This window comes from Ranitomeya imitator, chromosome 2 (genome assembly GCF_032444005.1).
Source record: "Ranitomeya imitator isolate aRanImi1 chromosome 2, aRanImi1.pri, whole genome shotgun sequence".
NCBI classification, from domain to species: Eukaryota; Metazoa; Chordata; class Amphibia; order Anura; family Dendrobatidae; genus Ranitomeya; species Ranitomeya imitator.
In genome coordinates this window covers 612,512,963-612,532,463 of record NC_091283.1, presented here as the reverse complement: position 1 = coordinate 612,532,463, position 19,501 = coordinate 612,512,963, and the positions used below count along the sequence as shown (strand labels likewise).

At 44.5% G+C, this 19,501-nt stretch overlaps 1 protein-coding gene across 1 annotated transcript in view; it reads right to left on the bottom strand.

Annotated features, from left to right (window-relative positions):
* Window positions 1-18,126, bottom strand: part of RAC3 (Rac family small GTPase 3) — a 38,362-nt gene extending 20,236 nt beyond the window's left edge. Inside the window, exons 1-3 of the mRNA XM_069752472.1 lie at window positions 17,901-18,126; window positions 2,539-2,610; window positions 369-486 (exon numbers count right to left, since the gene is read on the bottom strand). Of these exons, the coding sequence (XP_069608573.1) occupies window positions 369-486; window positions 2,539-2,610; window positions 17,901-17,935 (225 nt within the window). The 5' untranslated portion in view covers window positions 17,936-18,126. The remainder of the gene's footprint in view (window positions 1-368; window positions 487-2,538; window positions 2,611-17,900) is intronic.
* Between the last annotated feature and the right edge of the window lie 1,375 nt (window positions 18,127-19,501).

Sequence of the window (19,501 nt, the reverse complement as noted above, 5' to 3'; positions counted from 1 at the left end):
GTGTACGTGCCCATACACTTTGGACAGATCTTGGTAGAATCATTATTGCTCCCTATTTACAGATTTTATTGTGACATACAATTTAGCATTTGTTACATGTTAACATTTGCAAAGTCTGGATATCCCATCAGTTTACAACACTTTGGCAATCTCCAAGTGTTCTCTCTCTGAAGACACCCAAAGCTCTGTTCAGACTATGTCAGAGCCCAACGTCGGTGGTATAAGTTGGCAGGATCTACTGAAGTATCATCGGAAGGCTGTGACGTATCCCACCGTATGTAGTCACCTGGGATTCGACACTAATTGGCTACATGTGCCGAAAGATTATTGCAAATACAGTGTGAAATCAGAGAAGATGCCTCACTCACCGTTTGAGGGTAGGACAAAGGCCGGAGTCTGTCATAATCTTCTTGACCCGCTGTGTCCCAAAGACCAAGATTGACTGGTTTCCCATCTACCATCACATTGGCAGAGTAGTTATCAAACCTGTATGAGAACAGTTAATTAATATTTTATTTTTACATGTAGTCAAAAAAGGAACATTATACACTGCAGGAACTTTGGAAAGTGGAACTCCACCGGTACCTCAGGAATCTTTCAAGTCCTCTTCTTCCAAATCTGAACTCAACAAAATTTAAGCTAAGTTGGCATTTCACATATCTGATAGCTGTCGTTCAGGTGACTGCTATTTCTCTCATACATGTGCACACTCGGTTTCGTCAAGCATGCATGTGTTGTTTATGTATGGGGAGAGTATGGCGCAGCCAGATACCACAGTGGCTTATCCCCAGGGAGAAAAAAAAAAGGACGGAACCAGATTCATCATAGCTTTCACGCTGGTGTAAAAGCTTTGAAAAAAAAAAAAAAATAACAAAATTTAGGTACATTTCCTCTCTTGCGTCTGTTAAGGTTTTCACTCCAGTTTGTCCCTGCACTGCCAAAATGTCAGGAGCTGCGGCAGGACACCACAGCTCCTCTAATTCATGATCCATCATCCATTCCCTACGCCACAAATCTTACGTCAGGTCCTGACTGGAGCAAGATTCCTGGCATGGTGCATATGCAAATTGCCTCTTCAGAGAAAAAGAGGACTTGAACTCTATAGCGCCACCTGTTGGAAGTAGCGATCCTACAAGTCACAATCAACCCTTTAATGAGTCTTGGAATATGACTTAGGATAAAAGCCAAATCAGTATCTCAATTCGCAGACACGATGCTACTACCAACAGGTGGCACTATAGAGTTCAAGTCCTCTTTTTCTCCTAAGAGGCAATTTACATATTAAATTTCTCAGAGGAGCATTGCACGGTGAATAAGCCTCCTTACCTTGACAAGCCAGAGCTGGCATGGTGCATGTCACTCATCAGACAGCTCTGATTAATGATGAAGCGCCTGACTCCAGCACGGTGTCATCTAGACCAGCGAGAACAACGCCGGTCTTGATGAATCAGGAACAGGGAGCTTAAATTCAAAATGTCCGATTCTCGTCTCCTCCGGCATAATCTGCCGGGGCGACAGTCGGGAAAAATTTGTTCAGTCTCACGAAAATTTGGGATTTACTTTGTACAGAACCTCAAGATAAACTGGAATCTTAGATGATGGTTAGTAGTAAATGAGATAACCTGATTCCTCTAATCATAAAGCGGCAATAATAAAAAGTCAACTTCATGTTAGCACCTTATTTCCTGTCTAACCTTAGGGCAGTGTTCCCCACCTCCAGTCCTCAAGAGCCACCAACAGGTCATGTTTTCAGGATTTCCTTAGAATTGCCCAGGCGATAATTGCATCACCTGGACAGGTAATAATTCCATCACCTGTGAAATACTAAGGAAATCCTGAAAACATGACCTGTTGGTGGCTCTTGAGGACCGGAGTTGGGTCAATGCGTTTTAAAAAAAATCAGCAATACATCAATTCTTTCAGCGTTTTTACCTATTCAATTAAATGGGGACAAAAAAGTAAAAATGCAGCAAAATCACAAGTAAAGAAACACTTTGAGTACACGCATTGTAAGCAGCATTTTTCCTACCAACACTGGTTTTTGGTGCAAACAAATACTCAGCATGTGGACATAGCCGTAGGGCTAGTTCAGACATCCTTGCAAACTGGTCCAAACACAGACCCCTAATGCACGTAGTGACCGCAGGTTTCCCGACTGGAGCATGACAGGCTCGTAGAAATACACAAAGCTGTCAGCTCAGGTCGGGAGAACCGCGGCCAGTCCGTGCATCGTGGTCTGTGCTTGGACTGATTTGCACCGATCTCTGAATGAGCCCTTGCACAACGTCCTATAATTATATTGGGTTCCGATTAGCTCCTGCTGAGGAATAATTAGATCCTATTAGATCCTACTGATGGATAACTGAAAAGAGAAGCCTCCCACATTTAGTGACCTCCAAGGTTTCACTTATCATATCCAACAATGTGCCCCTAGACTACAGCCATGCCCACCATGCCAACTACACTTCTGGCACCAATGCCAGGCATCTAACCCTACAACCCATCCACCACACTGGCACACAGGGTCTGAATACTCACACAGTTGGGATGTATTCACCAGGGAACGCATTCGTTGTGTAGCTAATTAGAAGACAGGTTTTCCCCACGGCTCTGAGGAGAGATGTAATCATCAGCGTTGGAATTCACACAAGTCACAGCAAATTAGATTTACTCACATATAAATTAATAACGTTGCTACATTCATGGCCAGATGAAGAACCATAGAGTATATCACCCAAGTATCCAATCAGATTTCAACGGTCGTTTCGGTCAAAGTGGCATAATGTCTGTAATTTTATGTCTAATCTTTTCTGATCACTAAAATATAGGGGCAGTGGCGTTTTTTTTCAAGCACTGGTCATATCGGCATATACTAGTACACCAGAGCACGCCATTACAGCCAATAAGCCAAAACGAGTCTCTGATGTAGTCACAGCACCTTTGCTTTAGGAATAGGAGAGGCCATAACAGTCAGCCCCCCACTGATTAGTATATGTTGTAATTGCCTAAGGGTATGTTTCCAGGTTCAGGAAACGCTGCGTTGAGCCGCAGCGTCAAAAACGCAGCATCCAGATGTTACAGCATAGTGGAGGGGATTTCATGAAATCCTGTCACCACTATGCATTAAAAGACGCATGCGGCAGACCCGCAAAAACGTAGCATGTCCTTACATTGCAGAAAAAAACGCAAGGACAGCGCAGGTGACCTGCCAGTGACCTCAGGTGCAGATTTGGTCAGGATTTTACCTGCATAAAATCCTGACCAAATCCTGATGCAATCCTGAATGTGGACACATACCCTAAAGGTTAGAAACCCCTTTTAAAAGGGTTGTCTACCCCTTTTTTATTTTACAAAGGGCTGCTTTAAAAATAATAATAACCACAATGTCAACTACCGATTCTCCACTCCTCTTCCTGCAAGTCTCCTCTCCTTCTCTTCTGGCATGGTCGACACCTATCAGTTGTTGCAGTGGACTGACAATACCGGATGAGGAAAAGAGAAGACTGGTGGGAGACTTGGGCATCGGTAGTGGGGAGCAGGGGGTATTAGTCTGTATATAGAGATAGTATTTGACGTTACCAGTAGGCCCCTGTGTAGGAACAATACATGGGCTCTTTGCAGTCCAATAGCTCATCGTTGTGCACAATTAAACCTGCTTTGGAGGTGAAATTGGGCCCCCTTCACCTTTTGGACCCCTGGTGCGGCTGCTCAGGTTGCACCAATGATATGTCCATCCCTGGCTGTTACATTATTTGTGAAATTAAAAAACAATGGACATTAGTAGCTCTATGTGTAAGACAGCTTTACAGTCACATAGTATTAACAGACACATTATGTAATAAACTGCATTACTTATCTAGTTCTAATCATAAGTGACAGCCTGTATTATAGGCCAGTGCATATGGATAATACCAGGAATGTTACCATCTGTATTGTGATGGGTCAGATCTGGAGCAAAGGTCCAGGAGAACATCCATGGCACATACAGCAAAGCTATCTCTTGTAATTTGTATGATACAATTTGTGCTGAAAATCCTCAACAAATCCTTTCCCAACGTAAATCCCATAATTATTATGATCTTTTTCCATCAGCAACCTTGAAAACGGATGTGTTTTAATTGGATGTAAAGTAATAGTAATAAAGGTGGAGGCTAAAGATCGGAAACCTGTGGTCTCCCAACATGCCCTGACAACCACAGACTGGAGTCACAGGTTTCACACCACTAGTATGGTCTATGATTTTCACAGACACTCTGAAGGCACCTATATACCTTGGATAGCAATTACCGAGCTTGGTAGATACAGTATTTTTCCAGACACCACCCACATGCATGTACGAGCTTAGTAGATGGTATTTCTCCAGACACCGCCCATACACATGCATGTTTTCACCTAGGAGGCATCTGATTTCAACAGAGAACAGAGTAAGACCCCCCATACACTTTAGATAGCTGTCAGCCAAACAATCCTTCAACCGTCATTCCCATATACGCTCGCTCTATCGGCCAAGCGCTCCTGTGTAGGGTTGAGCGACTTTTACTTTTTTAGGATCGAGTCAGGTTTCGCGAAACCCGACTATCTCAAAAGTCGAGTCGAGTGAAATCGGCCGATTATGGCGAAAAGTCGGGGATCGACCGAAACACGAAACCCAATGCAAAGTCAATGAGAAATCTATCTTTTTTTTTTCTCTCTCTCTCTCCGTCCCTGAACAGAAAAGCTGGTGTTACACATTGCAAATCGCTAAAGCGCACAAGCGACAAGATGGCGATAGGCGTCCACGCCCCTAAGACCTATGTCATCACTCTGCCCACGCTCCTTCATTGGCTGAAAAAATGGCGCCAAACGCGTCATACGAAACGCGACTTTGGCGCGAAGACTGCCGACCGCATGGCCGATCCCACACTAGGATCGGGTCGGGTTTCATGAAACCCGACTTTGCCAAAAGTCGGCGACTTTTGAATTTGTCCGATCCGTTTCGCTCAAGCCTACTCCTGTGTTCTTTATGAGAGAGCCATTGTCAACTCCTCAGTCGGCCTCTTTTCTCTTGAGGACAACAGAATCAGCAGTCCAAAATTAGACAGGCCTCCATAAGACACCTCTAGAGGCAGTTTTTATCCACTGAAAAAGGATGATTCATTAGAATTCATTACATTTCTTATAGGATGCTGGCCAGTATGGGGGACATTATAATAGGAAAGAGCCCAAGATGGAGGATATTTCTTACACGATGCGGTCCAAAATGGGTACGTTATTATAGGAAGGGATCCAGGATGGGGGACTTTTAACAGGATGCAGCCAACGATGGGCACATTATTATCGGAAGGGGCATTTCTTACAGGATGCGTCCCAGGATGGGTGACATTATTATGGAAGGGGCCCGGGATGGAGGGAATTTCTTACACGATAAGGGCCAGGACAGAGTACATTATTACAGGAAGGGGCCCATGATGGGACACATGATTACAGGAAGGGGCCAGGATGGAGGACATTATTACATGGGACAGAACACACATGTCTTTATAGGATCTAGAATGCTGCAAAGGCCCATATAGCTGACCAACATGCAGGTGGGGGCTCAAATCTAAATTTTGCATCATCGGGGAAATCTATGTAATGCAATGACAGAGCTCACCAGGGACTGGCAAAACTAGAAAAGGCTTTTATTCCTCCATACACGTTAAATAACAGCAATGTCTCGACCATTGAGGTCTTTATCAAGTTTGGTGGTTTTTAGACTTTGTTGCTCTTATTTCCAAGAGTGCTGTGAACATCTCTTGTATTCTTGAATGGAAGATCTGTCTTTTAGGACACATGGATAAGTTCTCTACAGGACAATTATATGAAGTACAATGTACAATATGCTACATCGAAAACATATTGACATACATACCATACAATCTGCATATATTACACATCTACAGTCGTTGCCAACGGTTTTGAGACTGACTCAAATTTTGTGTTTTTACAAATTTATCTTCTTCAGTATTTTTAGATCTTTTAGTCAGATGTTTCCATGGTGACTGAAGTACAATCATTAGCAATTAATGAGTTTTGAAACTGTTATTGACAAACCCAACACGTTTATGTAAAGACCCAATATTTACAGAGCTGACCCTTATTTTTTTAAGACTTCTACAATTCGCCTTAGCATGTTGAATATCAGCTTCTGTGCCAAATCCAGACTGAAGACAACCCATTTTTGTCTAATCAGTGCTTGGAGTTGGAATTTTTGCTTGATCACCCATTTTTTAAGAATTGACCACAAGTTCTCAATGGGATTGAGAGTTGGGAGTTTCCTGGCCATGGACCCAAAATGTCATACTTTTGTTCACCAAGTTCTCACTTTTGCCTTGTGACATGATGCGCCATTGTACTTGAAAAAGCATTGCTCATCACCAAATTGCTCCTTGATGTTTGTGAGAAGTTGCTCCTTGAGGAGTTTTAGATGCCATTCATTATTCATGACAGTCTTCTTAGGCAAAATTATGAGCGAGCCGCTCCATTGGATGGAAAGCAACTGCACCCATGAATAGTCTCAGGATGCATTGTAGCGTTCACTTTTTCTTCCCCAAACAATAAACCCTTTCAGATGTCCCAAACAGTCAGAAACGGCTTCGTCATAGAACGTAATTTACACCAGTCATCTGCAATTCAGTCCCTGTACTTCCTGCAAAATGTCAGCCTGTTCATGATGTTTTTTTTGGAGAGAAGTGGTTTCTTTTCTGCCCTTCTCTGCCACAGCCCACCCTCCAAAAGTTTTCGCCTCACTATGCGTGCAGTTAGACCGACAACTGCCTGCTTCCATTCCTGAGCAAGCTCTGCACTGGTGTTGGACAGATACCGTAGCCGTTAGCCTATGACTAAGGCCGGGATCACACATACGCAAGATACGGCCGAGTCTCGCAGGTGAAATCCCTCCTCTGGCGTGGGGAGCGGAGCGTGCAGCTCCATGTGTTACTGTGCGGCTGCATGCTCCGCTCCGGAGTGCCGGCGCCAGAGGAGGGATTTCACCTGCGAGACTCGGCCGTATCTCGCGTATGTGTGATCCCGGCCTAAGGGTGTGCGTACACCTGAAACCAACAGGTACAAGGCCTCGCCTTTTAATGTTTAACTAGGTTTGAATAAAGAATCCATTTTATCCCTGGATGGTTGTGCCGGAATCTTTCCCCATTTTTTGTCTACCTTTCTGTGATCACTAGTGGAAACAGCACCCTCAGGAGGAACATCGGGCCAAATTTCCAGCTACACATTCTCAGCGTGGTAAGCTCCTTCGTCCCTCTACCTCTCCCTGCATCTCACTATTCACAATTTATATGATCATTCTTCTTAAAATATAAAATTAATGCAAGTTGCCATAATAAAAACTGAAGCAGCAAACTTTGCAAAAAAATCAACATTTTTGTCACTCTCAAAGCTTTTGGCCACCACTGTACAGACTGATATATACATCTACCTGCCAGCAGGAAACCGTTCCATTGTGCATATATTACACATATAACAACGTAGGACTATATAACTTGTATATGTGTGATACATATAGAATGTTTCATCTACTTGCCAGCAGTACTACACTCTGCACCTCATCTTGACTGAAAAAAAAGAATTGTAGAAATTTTAGCACATTTAAAAAACCCCTTTCTGCCATTGGACGTACTATTCCGTCCATGTGGGGTGGGCCCTAATTCCCAAGGACAAAATAGTACGTCCAGAGCATCAGCCGTGCTCACGGGGGGAGCGCGGCCGATCGCGGCCGGGTGTCAGCTGACTATCTCAGCTGACATCCGGCACAATGTGCCAGGAGCGGTCACGGACCGTCCCTGGCACATTAACCCTCGGCCCACTGCGATCAAACATGATTGCAGTGTCACGGCGGTATAGGAAAGCATCGCGCAGGGAGGGGGCTCTGTTATGATCTGGTGGCCTAGGAGCAGCATGAGACGTACTCTGGAGAAGGTGGTACCTGTACTGACCGCAAACCCTGAACTAGCACTGCAACTAGAAGTAGCCGTGGGGAGTACCTAACACTCCCTAGACCCCTCGACACAGCCTAAGAACTAACTTCCCCTAAAGACAGAAACGGGAAAACTATCTTGCCTCAGAGAAAATCCCCAAAGGATAAACAGCCCCCCACAAATATTGATTGTGAGAGGAGAGGGAAATAACATACGCAGACTTGAAATCAGGATTTAGCATAGGAGGCCATTCTAGCTAAAAAGAAAGAATAGTACAGAGTACTATGCGGTCAGTATCAAAACACTAGAAAATATCCACCACAGAAAATACAAATCTCCACATCTGACTAAAGACTTGGAGGGTATATCTGCATCTCCAGAGACACAGCTTGGCTGCAAAAAAATCCTTCACAGACAAAGCTGGACAAGACAAAACATGAAAATGCACAGAACTATAAGGTCCACAGCAGGTGGACAGCAAAAACAAAGCCAGAACTTATCTTTGTTGAAATGAACAGCAAAACAGGAGAGACCAGGTATGGACGTGAATCCTCCAAAAACAATGGACAACTGGCACTGACTAAAGGATCAAGCAAGACTAAATAGCCCAGTCCAAATAGCAATTAAGTGGACACACCTGATAAATGCTGCGATCCAAAGACAGCAGCACTACCACTCATAACCACCGGAGGGAGCCCAAGAGCAGAATTTACAACAGGGCTCCCTGCGTGCTTCCCTGAGACCCCCGGAGCAACGCGATGTGATCGCGTTGCTCCGAGGGTCTCATACCGCGTCCTCCCTGCAGCAGGCCCGGATCCAAAATGGCCGCGGCATCCGAGTCCTGCAGGGAGGTGGCTTCACAGCGCCTGCTCAGAGCAGGCGCCGGGAAGCCTCCCTGAGTGCACGTCAGATCGCTGATCTGACACTGTGCACAGCACAGTGTCAGATCAGCGATCTTACACCATAACATGATGCCCCCCCCAGGGCAATGTTATAGTGTAAAAAAGAAAATATTCACATGTGTAAAAAAAATTTAAAAAAATTCCTAAAAAAAAAATATTGCTCCTATAAATACATTTCTTTATCTAAATAAAAAAAACAATAAAAGTACACATATTTAGTATCGCCGCGTCCGTAACGACCCGACCTATAAAACTGTCTCACTAGTTAACCCCTTCAGTGAACACCGCAAAAAAAAAAAAACAACGGGGCAAAAAACAACGCTTTATTATCATACCGCCAAACAAAAAGTGCAATACCACGCAATCAAAAAGACGGATATAAATAACCATGATACCGCTGACGTCATCTTTTCCCACAAAAATCGAGCCGCCATACAGCATCATCAGCAAAAAAATAAAAAAGTTATAGTCCTCAGAATAAAGCGATGCAAAAATAATTATTTTTTCTATAAAATAGTTTTTATCGTATAAAAGCACCAAAACATAAAATAATATAAATGAGGTATCGCTGTAATCAAACTAACCCGAAGAATAAAACTGCTTTATCAATTTTACCAAACGCGGAACGGTATAAACGCCTCCCCCAAAAGAAATTCATGAATAGCTGGTTTTTGGTCATTCTGCCTCACAAAAATCGGAATAAAAAGCGATCAAAAAATGTCATTTGCCCGAAAATGTTACCAACAAAAACGTCAACTCGTCCCGCAAAAAACAAGACCTCACATGATTCTGTGGACCCAAATATGGAAAAATTATAGCTCTCAAAATGTGGTAATGCAAAAAATATTTTTTGCAATAAAATGCGTCTTTCAGTGTGTCACGGCTGCCAATCATAAAAATCCGCTAAAAAAACTGCTATAAAAGTAAATCAAACCCCCCTTCATCACCCCCTTAGTTAGGGAAAAATAAAAAAATTTAAAAAATGTATTTATTTCCATTTTCTCATTAGGGTTAGGGTTAGGGCTAGGGTTAGGGCTATGGCTAGGGGCTAGGGTTAAGGCTACAGTTAGGGTTGGGGCTAAAGTTAGGGTTAGGGTTGGGGCTAACGTTAGAGTTAGGATTACATTTACGGTTGGGAATAGGGTTGGGATTAGGGTTAGGGGTGTGTCTGGGTTAGAGGTGTGGTTAGGGTTACCGTTGGGATTAGGGTTAGGGGTGTATTTGGATTAGGGTTTCAGTTATAATTGGGGGGTTTCCACTGATTAGGCACATCAAGGGCTCTCCAAACGCGACATGGCGTCCGATCTCAATTCCAGCCAATTCTGCGTTGAAAAAGTAAAACAGTGCTCCTTCCCTTCCGAGCTCTCCCGTGCGCCTAAACAGGGGTTTACCCCAACATATGGGGTATCAGCCTACTCAGGACACATTGGACAACAACTTTTGGGGTCCAATTTCTCCTGTTACCCTTGGGAAAATACAAAACTGGGGGCTAAAAATATAATTTTTGTGGGAAAAAAAAGGATTTTTTATTTTCACGGCTCTGCGTTATAAACTGTAGTGAAACATTTGGGGGTTCAAAGTTCTCACAACACATCTAGATAAGTTCCTTGGGGGTCTAGTTTCCAATATGGGGTCACTTGTGGGGGGTTTCTACTGTTTAGGTACATTAGGGGCTCTGCAAATGCAATGTGACGCCTGCAGACCAATCCATCTAAGTCTTCATTCAAAATGACACTGCTTCCCTTCCAAGCTCTGCCATGCGCCCAAACGGTGGCTCCCCCCCCCCCATATATGGGGTATCAGCATACTCAGGACAAATTGGACAAAAACTTTTGGGGTCCAATTTCAACTGTTACCCTTGGAAAAATACAAAACTGGGGGCTAAAAAATAATTTTTGTGGAATAAAAAAGGATTTTTTATTTCCACGGCTCTGCGTTATAAACTGTAGTGAAACACTTCGGGATTTAAAAGTTCTCACAACACATCTAGATGACTTCCTTCGGGGGTCTACTTTCCAAAATGGTGTCACTTGTGGGGGGTTTCAATGTTTAGGCACGTCAGTGGCTCTCAAAACGCAACATGGCGTCCCATCTCAATTCCAGTCAATTTTGCATTGAAAAGTCAAATGGCACTCCTTCCCTTCCGAGCTCTGCCATGCGCCCAAACACTGGTTTACCCCCACATATGGGGTATCAGCGTACTCAGGACAAATTGTACAACACCTTTTGGGGTCCAATTTCTTCTCTTACCCTTGGGAAAATAAAAAATTGGGGGCAAAAATATCATTTTTGTGGAAAAATATGATTTTTTATTTTTACGGTTCTGCATTATAAACTTCTGTGAATCACTTAATGGGTCAAAGTGCTCACCACACAACTAGATAAGTTCCTTAGGGGGTCTACTTTCCAAAATGGTGTCAATTTTGGGGGAGTTCAATGTTTAGGCACATCAGGGCCTCTCCAAACGCAACATGGCGTCCCATCTCGATTCCAGTCAATTTTGCATTGAAAAGTCAAATGGCGCTCCTTCGCTTCCGAGCTCTCCCATGTGCCCAAACAGTGGTTTACCCCCACATATGGGGTATCTGCATACTTAGGACAAATTGTACAACAACTTTTGGGGTCCATTTTCTCCTGTTACCCTTGGTAAAATAAAACAAATTGGAGTTGAATTAAATCTTTTGTGAAAAAAAATTAAATGTTCATTTTTAGTTAAACATTCCAAAAATTCCTGTGAAACACCTGAAGGGTTAATAAATTTCTTGAATGTGGTTTTGAGCACCTTGAGGGGTGCAGTTTTTAGAATGGTGTCACACTTGGTTATTTTCTATCATATAGACCCCTCAAAATGACTTCAAATGAGATGTGGTCCCTAAAAACAAATGGTGTTGTAAAAATGAGAAATTGCTGGTCAACTTTTAACCCTTATAACTCCCTAACAAAAAAAAAATTTGGTTCCAAAATTGTGCTGATGTAAAGTAGACATGTGGGAAATGTTACTTAATAAGTATTTTGTGTGACATATCTCCGTAATTTAATTGCATAAAAAGTTTGAAAATTGCAAAATTTTCAAAATTTTCACCAAATTTCCATTTTTTTCACAAATAAACGCAGGTAATATCAAAGAAATTTTACAACTATCATGAAGTACAATATGTCACAAGAAAACAGTGTCAGAATCATCAGGATCCGTTGAAGCGTTCCAGAGTTATAACCTCATAAAGGGACAGTGGTCAGAGTTGTAAAAATTGGCCCGGTCATTAACGTGCAAACCACCCTTGGGGGTAAAGGGGTTAAAAAAGAAAAACTGAAATATCACATGGTCATAAGTATTCAGACCCTTTGCTCAGAATGGAAGAAGTTTCTGACCACTCGAAGTCTTCCTAGACCTGGCCGTCCAGCCAAACTGAGCCTTGGTGAGAGAGGTAAAGAAGAACCCTAAGATCACTGTGGCTGAGCTCCAGAGATGCAGTATGGAGATGTGAGAAAGTTCCACAAAGTCAACTATCACTGCAGCCCTCTGCCATCGGGCCTTTCTGGCAGAGTGGCCCAATGGAAGCCTCTCCTCAGTGCAAGACATATGAAAGCCTGCATAACGTTTGCTCAAAAAACACATGAAGGACTCCCAGACTATGAGAAAAAAGATTCTCTGGTCTGATGAGAGAAGATAGACCTTTTTGGTGATAATTCTAAGCGGTATGTGCGGAGAAGACCAGTCGCTGCTCATCACCTGCCCAATACAATCCCAACAGTGAAACATGGTGGTGGCAGCATCATGCTATGGCGGTGTTTTTCAGCTACAGGGACAGGATGACTGGTTGTCATTGAAGGAAACATAAATACAGCCAAGTACAGAGATATCCTGGATGAAAACCTCTTCCAGAGTGCTCTCGACCTCAGACTTGGCCGAAGGCTCACGTTTCACCAAAACAATGACCCCAAACAAAGAGCTAAAATAACAAAGGAGTGGCTTCAGAACAACTCTGTGACCATTCTTGACTGGCACAGCCAGAGCCCTGAACCCGATTGAGCATCTCTGGAGAGATCTGAAAATGGCTGTCCACCAACGTTCCCCATCCAACCTGACGGAATTGGAGAAAATCTGCAAGGAAAAATGGCAGAGGATCCCCAAATCCAGGTGTGAAAAACTTCCCAAGAAGACTCAGGGCTGTACTAGCTCAAAAGAGAGCTTCTACTCAATACTGAGCAAAGGGTGTGAATGCTTATGACCATGCAATATTTCAGTTTTTCTTTTTTAATAAATTTGCAAAAATTTCTACATTTCTGTTTTTTTTCAGTAAAAATGGGGTGTAGAGTGTACATTAATGAGAAAAAAATGAGTCACTTGGTTAGCACCCCAGCATGCTTGCTCATCACTATTCTTAATCATAGTACCAAAGTGGCACAATTTTTTATGCATGGACGTGATGTTGGATTTTCATTTGGTATCTCCTGCTAGCTGCCAACACAACACTCCGTGCAGCGCCCAAGTTTAGCGCCACAAGCAGAATTGAACATAGGCGAGCTAGACTTTTCTCTTTCCAACTGATGGCAGGTAGATGTGTATACCACTGCACAGATATGTAACACATACCGTATACTGCTGGCAGGTATGTACAGACGTGTAATGTGAGCAGACTGTATGCTATATTTCTGGCAGGGAAATGTTTCTACCTGTGTGTATATATGTGTAAAACACACAGATTATAAGACATGTTGCTGGCAGGTAGATGTGTACCAGTGTGTGTAGGGTATACTGCTGGCAGGTGGATGTGTACCAGTGTGTATACGGTATACTGCTGGCATATAGATGTGTACCGGAGTGTGTAAATGGTATACTGCTGGCATATAGATGTGTACCAGTGTGTGTATATGGTATACTGCTGATAGGCAGACATGTAACAGTGTGTGTATATGGTATACTGCTGGTAGGTAAATGTGTACCAGTGTGTGTATACGGTATACTGCTGGCAGGAAGATGTGTACTAGTGTGTGTATATGGTATACTGCTGGCAGGTAGATGTGTACCAGTGTGTGCATATGGTATACTGCTGGCAGGTAGATGCGTACCAGTGTGTGCATATGGTATACTGCTGGCAGGTAGATGTGTACCAGTGTGTGTATATGGTATACTGCTGGCAGGTAGATGTGTACAGTGTGTAGATGTGTACAGTGTGTAGATGTGTATAAGGTATACTGCTGGTAGGTAGATGTGTATGTGTACCAGTGAGGTATATGGTATACTGCTGGTAGGTAGATGTGTATGTGTACCAGTGTGTGTATATGGTATACTGCTGGCAGGTAGATGTGTACCAGTGTGTGTATATGGTATACTGCTGGTAGGTAGATGTGTACCAGTGTGTGTATATGGTATACTGCTGGTAGGTAGATGTGTACCAGTGTGTGTATATGGTATACTGCTGGTAGGTAGATGTGTATGTGTACCAGTGTGTGTATATGGTATACTGCTGGTAGGTAGATGTGTATGTGTACCAGTGTGTGTATATGGTATACTGCTGGTAGGTAGATGTGTATGTGTACCAGTGTGTGTATATGGTATACTGCTGGTAGGTAGATGTGTATGTGTACCAGTGTGTGTATATGGTATACTGCTGGTAGGTAGATGTGTATGTGTACCAGTGTGTGTATATGGTATACTGCTGGTAGGTAGATGTGTATGTGTACCAGTGTGTGTATATGGTATACTGCTGGTAGGTAGATGTGTATGTGTACCAGTGTGTGTATATGGTATACTGCTGGCAGGTAGATGTGTACCAGTGTGTGTATATGGTATACTGCTGGCAGGTAGATGTGTACCAGTGTGTGTATATGGTATACTGCTGGTAGGTAGTTGTGTATCAGTGTGTGTATATGGTATACTGCTGGTAGGTAGATGTGTACCAGTGTGTGTATATGGTATGCTGCTGGCAGGTAGATGTGTACCAGTGTGTAGATGTGTACCAGAGTGTGTATATGGTATACTGCTGGCAGGTAGATGTGTATGTGTACCAGTGTGTGTATATGGTATACTGCTGGCAGGTAGATGTGTACAGTGTGTAGATGTGTACCAGAGTGTGTATATGGTATACTGCTGGCAGGTAGATGTGTATGTGTACCAGTGTGTGTATATGGTATACTGTTGGCAGGTAGATGTGTACCAGTGTGTGTATATGGTATACTGCTGGTAGGTAGATGTGTACCAGTGTGTGCATATGGTATACTGCTGGTAGGTAGATGTGTACAGTGTGTAGATGTGTACAGTGTGTGTATATGGTATACTGCTGGTAGATAGATGTGTACCAGTGTGTATACGGCATACTGCTGGCAGGTAGATGTGTACCAGTGTGTGTATATGGTATACTGCTGGCAGGTAGATGTGTACAGTGTGTAGATGTGTACAGTGTGTGTATATGGTATACTGCTGGCAGATAGATGTGTACCAGTGTGTATACGGTATACTGCTGGTATGCTGGTAGGTAGATGTGTACCAGTGTGTGTATATGGTATACTGCTGGTAGCTAGATGTGTACCACGGTGTATATGGTATACTGCCCTTAGGTAGATGTGCACCAGTGTGTGTATATGGTATACTGCTGGCAGGCAGATGTGTACCAGTGTGTGTATGCGGTATACTGCTGGCAGGAAGATGTGTACCAGTGTGTGTATATGGTATACTGCTGGCAGGAAGATGTGTACCAGTGTGTGTATACGGTATACTGCTGGCAGGTAGATGTGTACCAGTGTGTAGATGAGTGCAGTGTGTAGATGTGTACCAGCGTGTATATGGTATACTGCTGGCAGGTAGATGTGTACAGTGTGCAGATGTGTAGATGTGACAGTGTACAGTGTGTAGATGTGTACAGTTGTGCGCAGTGTGTAGAGCCGTACAGTGTGCAGATGCATACAGTGTCAAGATGCGTACAGTGTGCAGATATGTACAGTGTGCAGATGTGTACAGTGTGCAGATGCGTACAGTGTGCAGATGCGTACTGTGTGCAGATGCGTACAGTGTGCAGATGTGTGCAGATGCTTACAGTGTGCAAATGCGTACAGTGTGCAAATGCGTACAGTGTGCAGATGTGTACAGTGTGCAGATGCGTACAGTGTGCAAATGCGTACAGTGTGCAGATGTGTACAGTGTGCAGAGGCGTACAGTGTAGATGCGTACAGTGTGTAGATGTGTACAGTGTGCAGATGCGTACAGTGTGCAGATGCGTACAGTGTGCAGATGCGTACAGTGTGCAGATGCGTACAGTGTGTAGATGCGTACAGTGTGTAGATGCGTACAGTGTGTACATGCGTGCAGTGTGTAGATGTGTGCAGTGTGCACAGTGTGTAGATGCGTACAGTGTGTAGATGCGTACAGTGGGCAGATGTGTACAGTGTGTAGATGTGTACAGTGTGTAGATGTGTGCAGTGTGTAGATGTGTGCAGTGTGCAGATGTGTAGTGTGTAGACGTGTACATGCGTACAGTGTGCAGATGTGTAGTGTGCAGATGCGTACAGTGTACAGATGCGTACAGTGTGCAGATGTGTGCAGATGCATAGTGTGCAGATGCATAGTGTGCAGATGCGTACAGTGTGCAAATGCGTACAGTGTGCAGATGCGTACAGTGTGCAGATGCGTACAGTGTGCAGATGCGTACAGTGTGCAGATGTGTACAGTGTGCAGAGGCGTACAGTGTGTAGATGCGTACAGTGTGTAGATGCGTACAGTGTGTAGATGCGTACAGTGTGTAGATGCGTACAGTGTGCAGATGCGTAGTGTGTACATGCGTACAGTGTGTAGATGTGTGCAGTGTGCACAGTGTGTAGATGCGTACAGTGTGTAGATGCGTACAGTGTGTAGATGTGTACAGTGTGCAGATGCGTACAGTGTGTAGATGCGTACAGTGTGTAGATGCGTACAGTGTGTAGATGCGTACAGTGTGTAGATGTGTACAGTGTGCAGATGTGTACAGTGTGCAGATGCGTACAGTGTGTAGATGCGTACAGTGTGTAGATGCGTACAGTGTGTAGATGTGTACAGTGTGCAGATGTGTACAGTGTGTAGATGTGTACAGTGTGCAGAGTGTGTAGATGTGTACAGTGTGTAGATGTGTACAGTGTGCAGTGTGTAGATGTGTACAGTGTGCAGATGTGTACAGTGTGCAGTGTGTACAGTGTGCAGATGTGTACAGTGTGCAGATGTATACAGTGTGTAGATGTGTACAGTGTGCAGATGTGTACAGTGTGTACAGTGTGCAGATGTGTACAGTGTGCAGATGTATACAGTGTGTAGATGTGTACAGTGTGCAGATGTGTACAGTGTGCAGTGTGTACAGTGTGCAGATGTGTACAGTGTGCAGATGTATACAGTGTGTAGATGTGTACAGTGTGCAGATGTGTACAGTGTGCAGATGTATACAGTGTGTAGATGTGTACAGTGTGCAGATGTGTACAGTGTGCAGATGCGTACAGTGTACAGTGTGTAGATGTGTACAGTGTGCAGATGCGTACAGTGTGCAGATGCGTACAGTGTGCAGTGTGTAGATGTGTACAGTGTGTAGATGCGTACAGTGTGCAGATGCGTACAGTGTGCAGTGTGTAGATGTGTACAGTGTGTAGATGCGTACAGTGTGCAGATGCGTACAGTGTGCAGTGTGTAGATGTGTACAGTGTGTAGATGTATACAGTGTGTAGATGCGTACAGTGTGCAGATGTGTACAGTGTGCAGATGTGTACAGTGTGCAGTGTGTAGATGCGTACAGGGTGTACCTGCCGGCAGCGTATGTTACACGTCAGTGCTGGCATGTCTTGGTGTAGATGTGCAGTGATGTAATGGTTGTGTACAGGGTGTGATGTACATGTGCAGATGAGGGGATGCTCTGCCTGCAGCACAGGATGGATGGATGGATGGATGGATGGACACACAGGCTGCACATACGGTACATGATGTCTGAACACACATCAGGGCGCAGCCCGGATGATACAGGAGAATTACCCCCGGGCTCCGCCTCTGCATCACTATACACCCGGCGGGCACAGCTGCCCTGTAACCACTCACCCATCTCCCACTACCACGCATTTGATGGCCTGCATTTCCCGGGCGAATGTGAAGCAGCTGAAGGTAAAACACCGCAGACACCGGGAGCTGGGAAGCCTGGAGCAGCCGAAGTGAGAACTGACACATCCGAATGGTCACGGAAAAAGCCGAACGTCAGTCCGAATGCTGCCGGAAACAGACGAGACGGGGTTCAACTGGAGGTATAAGGAAACGGAAATAGCCGAGTGCCAGCACGAGCGCTGCCGGAAACAGACGAAACGTGGAGCCAAGAAATGACGGAAATAGCCGAATGTTCTATGGAGAGGAGACCACTAGCCAGAACTTAGTAGTTGTAGAACTGAGGGGACTGGGCGTGGCTACATGATGCTAAAGGCTGCAGGAGCCCACTCTGACATACGGGTGATAACGTGTCCTGGGCATTGTTACCTACGTGGTCTGACCCCAGCCTAAGGAGAAAGCAATGTAATGGACCGGGCATGGCTGCCGCCTTCCATAGTAGTGAATGGGAGTTATCAAAGCAACTAAGCACGGCCAGCTCGGCTGCTAGTAAAATTGCTCCAGTCTCTGTATATAGAGTGCTATCAGTGATGAGCGAGTGTACTCGTTACTCGGGTGGTCTCCGAGTATTTGTTAGTGTTCAGAGATTAAGCTTTCATCACCTCAGCTAAATGATTTACAGCTTCTAGCCAGGCTGAGTACATGTGGGGGTTGCCTGGTTGCTAGGGAATCCCCACATGTAATCAAGCTGGCTAACAGCTGTAAATCATTCAGCTGCCCTGAATGAGGGGGGGGGGGACAGAGCGCCGATAGTTACATTCTGCCGCCCGGCTGCTATGGGGCCCCTGAGTAGGCGTGGGCAACCCCGGAGCCAGCAGTGCCCCCCTTAAGACTGACTTTTCAAAGGTTTTATGGACTGATGAAATGAGAGTGACTCTTGATGGGCCAGATGAATGGGCCAGAGGCTGGATCAGTAAAGGACAGAGAGCTTCACTCCAGCTCAGATGCCAGCAAGGTGGAGGTGGGGTACTGGTGTGGGCTGGTATCATCAAAGATGAACTTGTGGGACCTTTTTGGGTTGAGGATGGAGTGAAGCTCAACTCCCAGATCTACTGCCACTTTCTGGAAGACAACTTCTTCAAGAAGTGGTACAGGAAGAGGTCGGTATCGTTCAAGAAAAACATGATTTTCATGCAGGACAATGTTCCATCACATGCCTCCAACTACTCCACAGCGTGGCTGGCCAGTAAAGGTCTCAAAGAAGAAAAAATAATGACATGGCCCCCTGGTTCACCTGATCTGAACCCCATAGAGAACCTGTGGTCCCTCATAAAATGTGAGATCTATAGTGTTGAGCATTCCGATACCGCAAGTATCGGGTATCGGCCGATATTTGCGGTATCGGAATTCCGATACCGAATTCCGATACTTCCCGCGTATCGGATACCGGAATCGGAAGTTCCCAGAATTCAAACAGAACGCAGCAGCCAATGAGGAATTATTGGAAGTGTGGGCACATCCTGTTTAGCATGGTGGGCATGTAAGTACTGGCAAGGCTGTGATTGGCTGCTGAAATGATGTCACTCTGCACTATAAAAAACGCT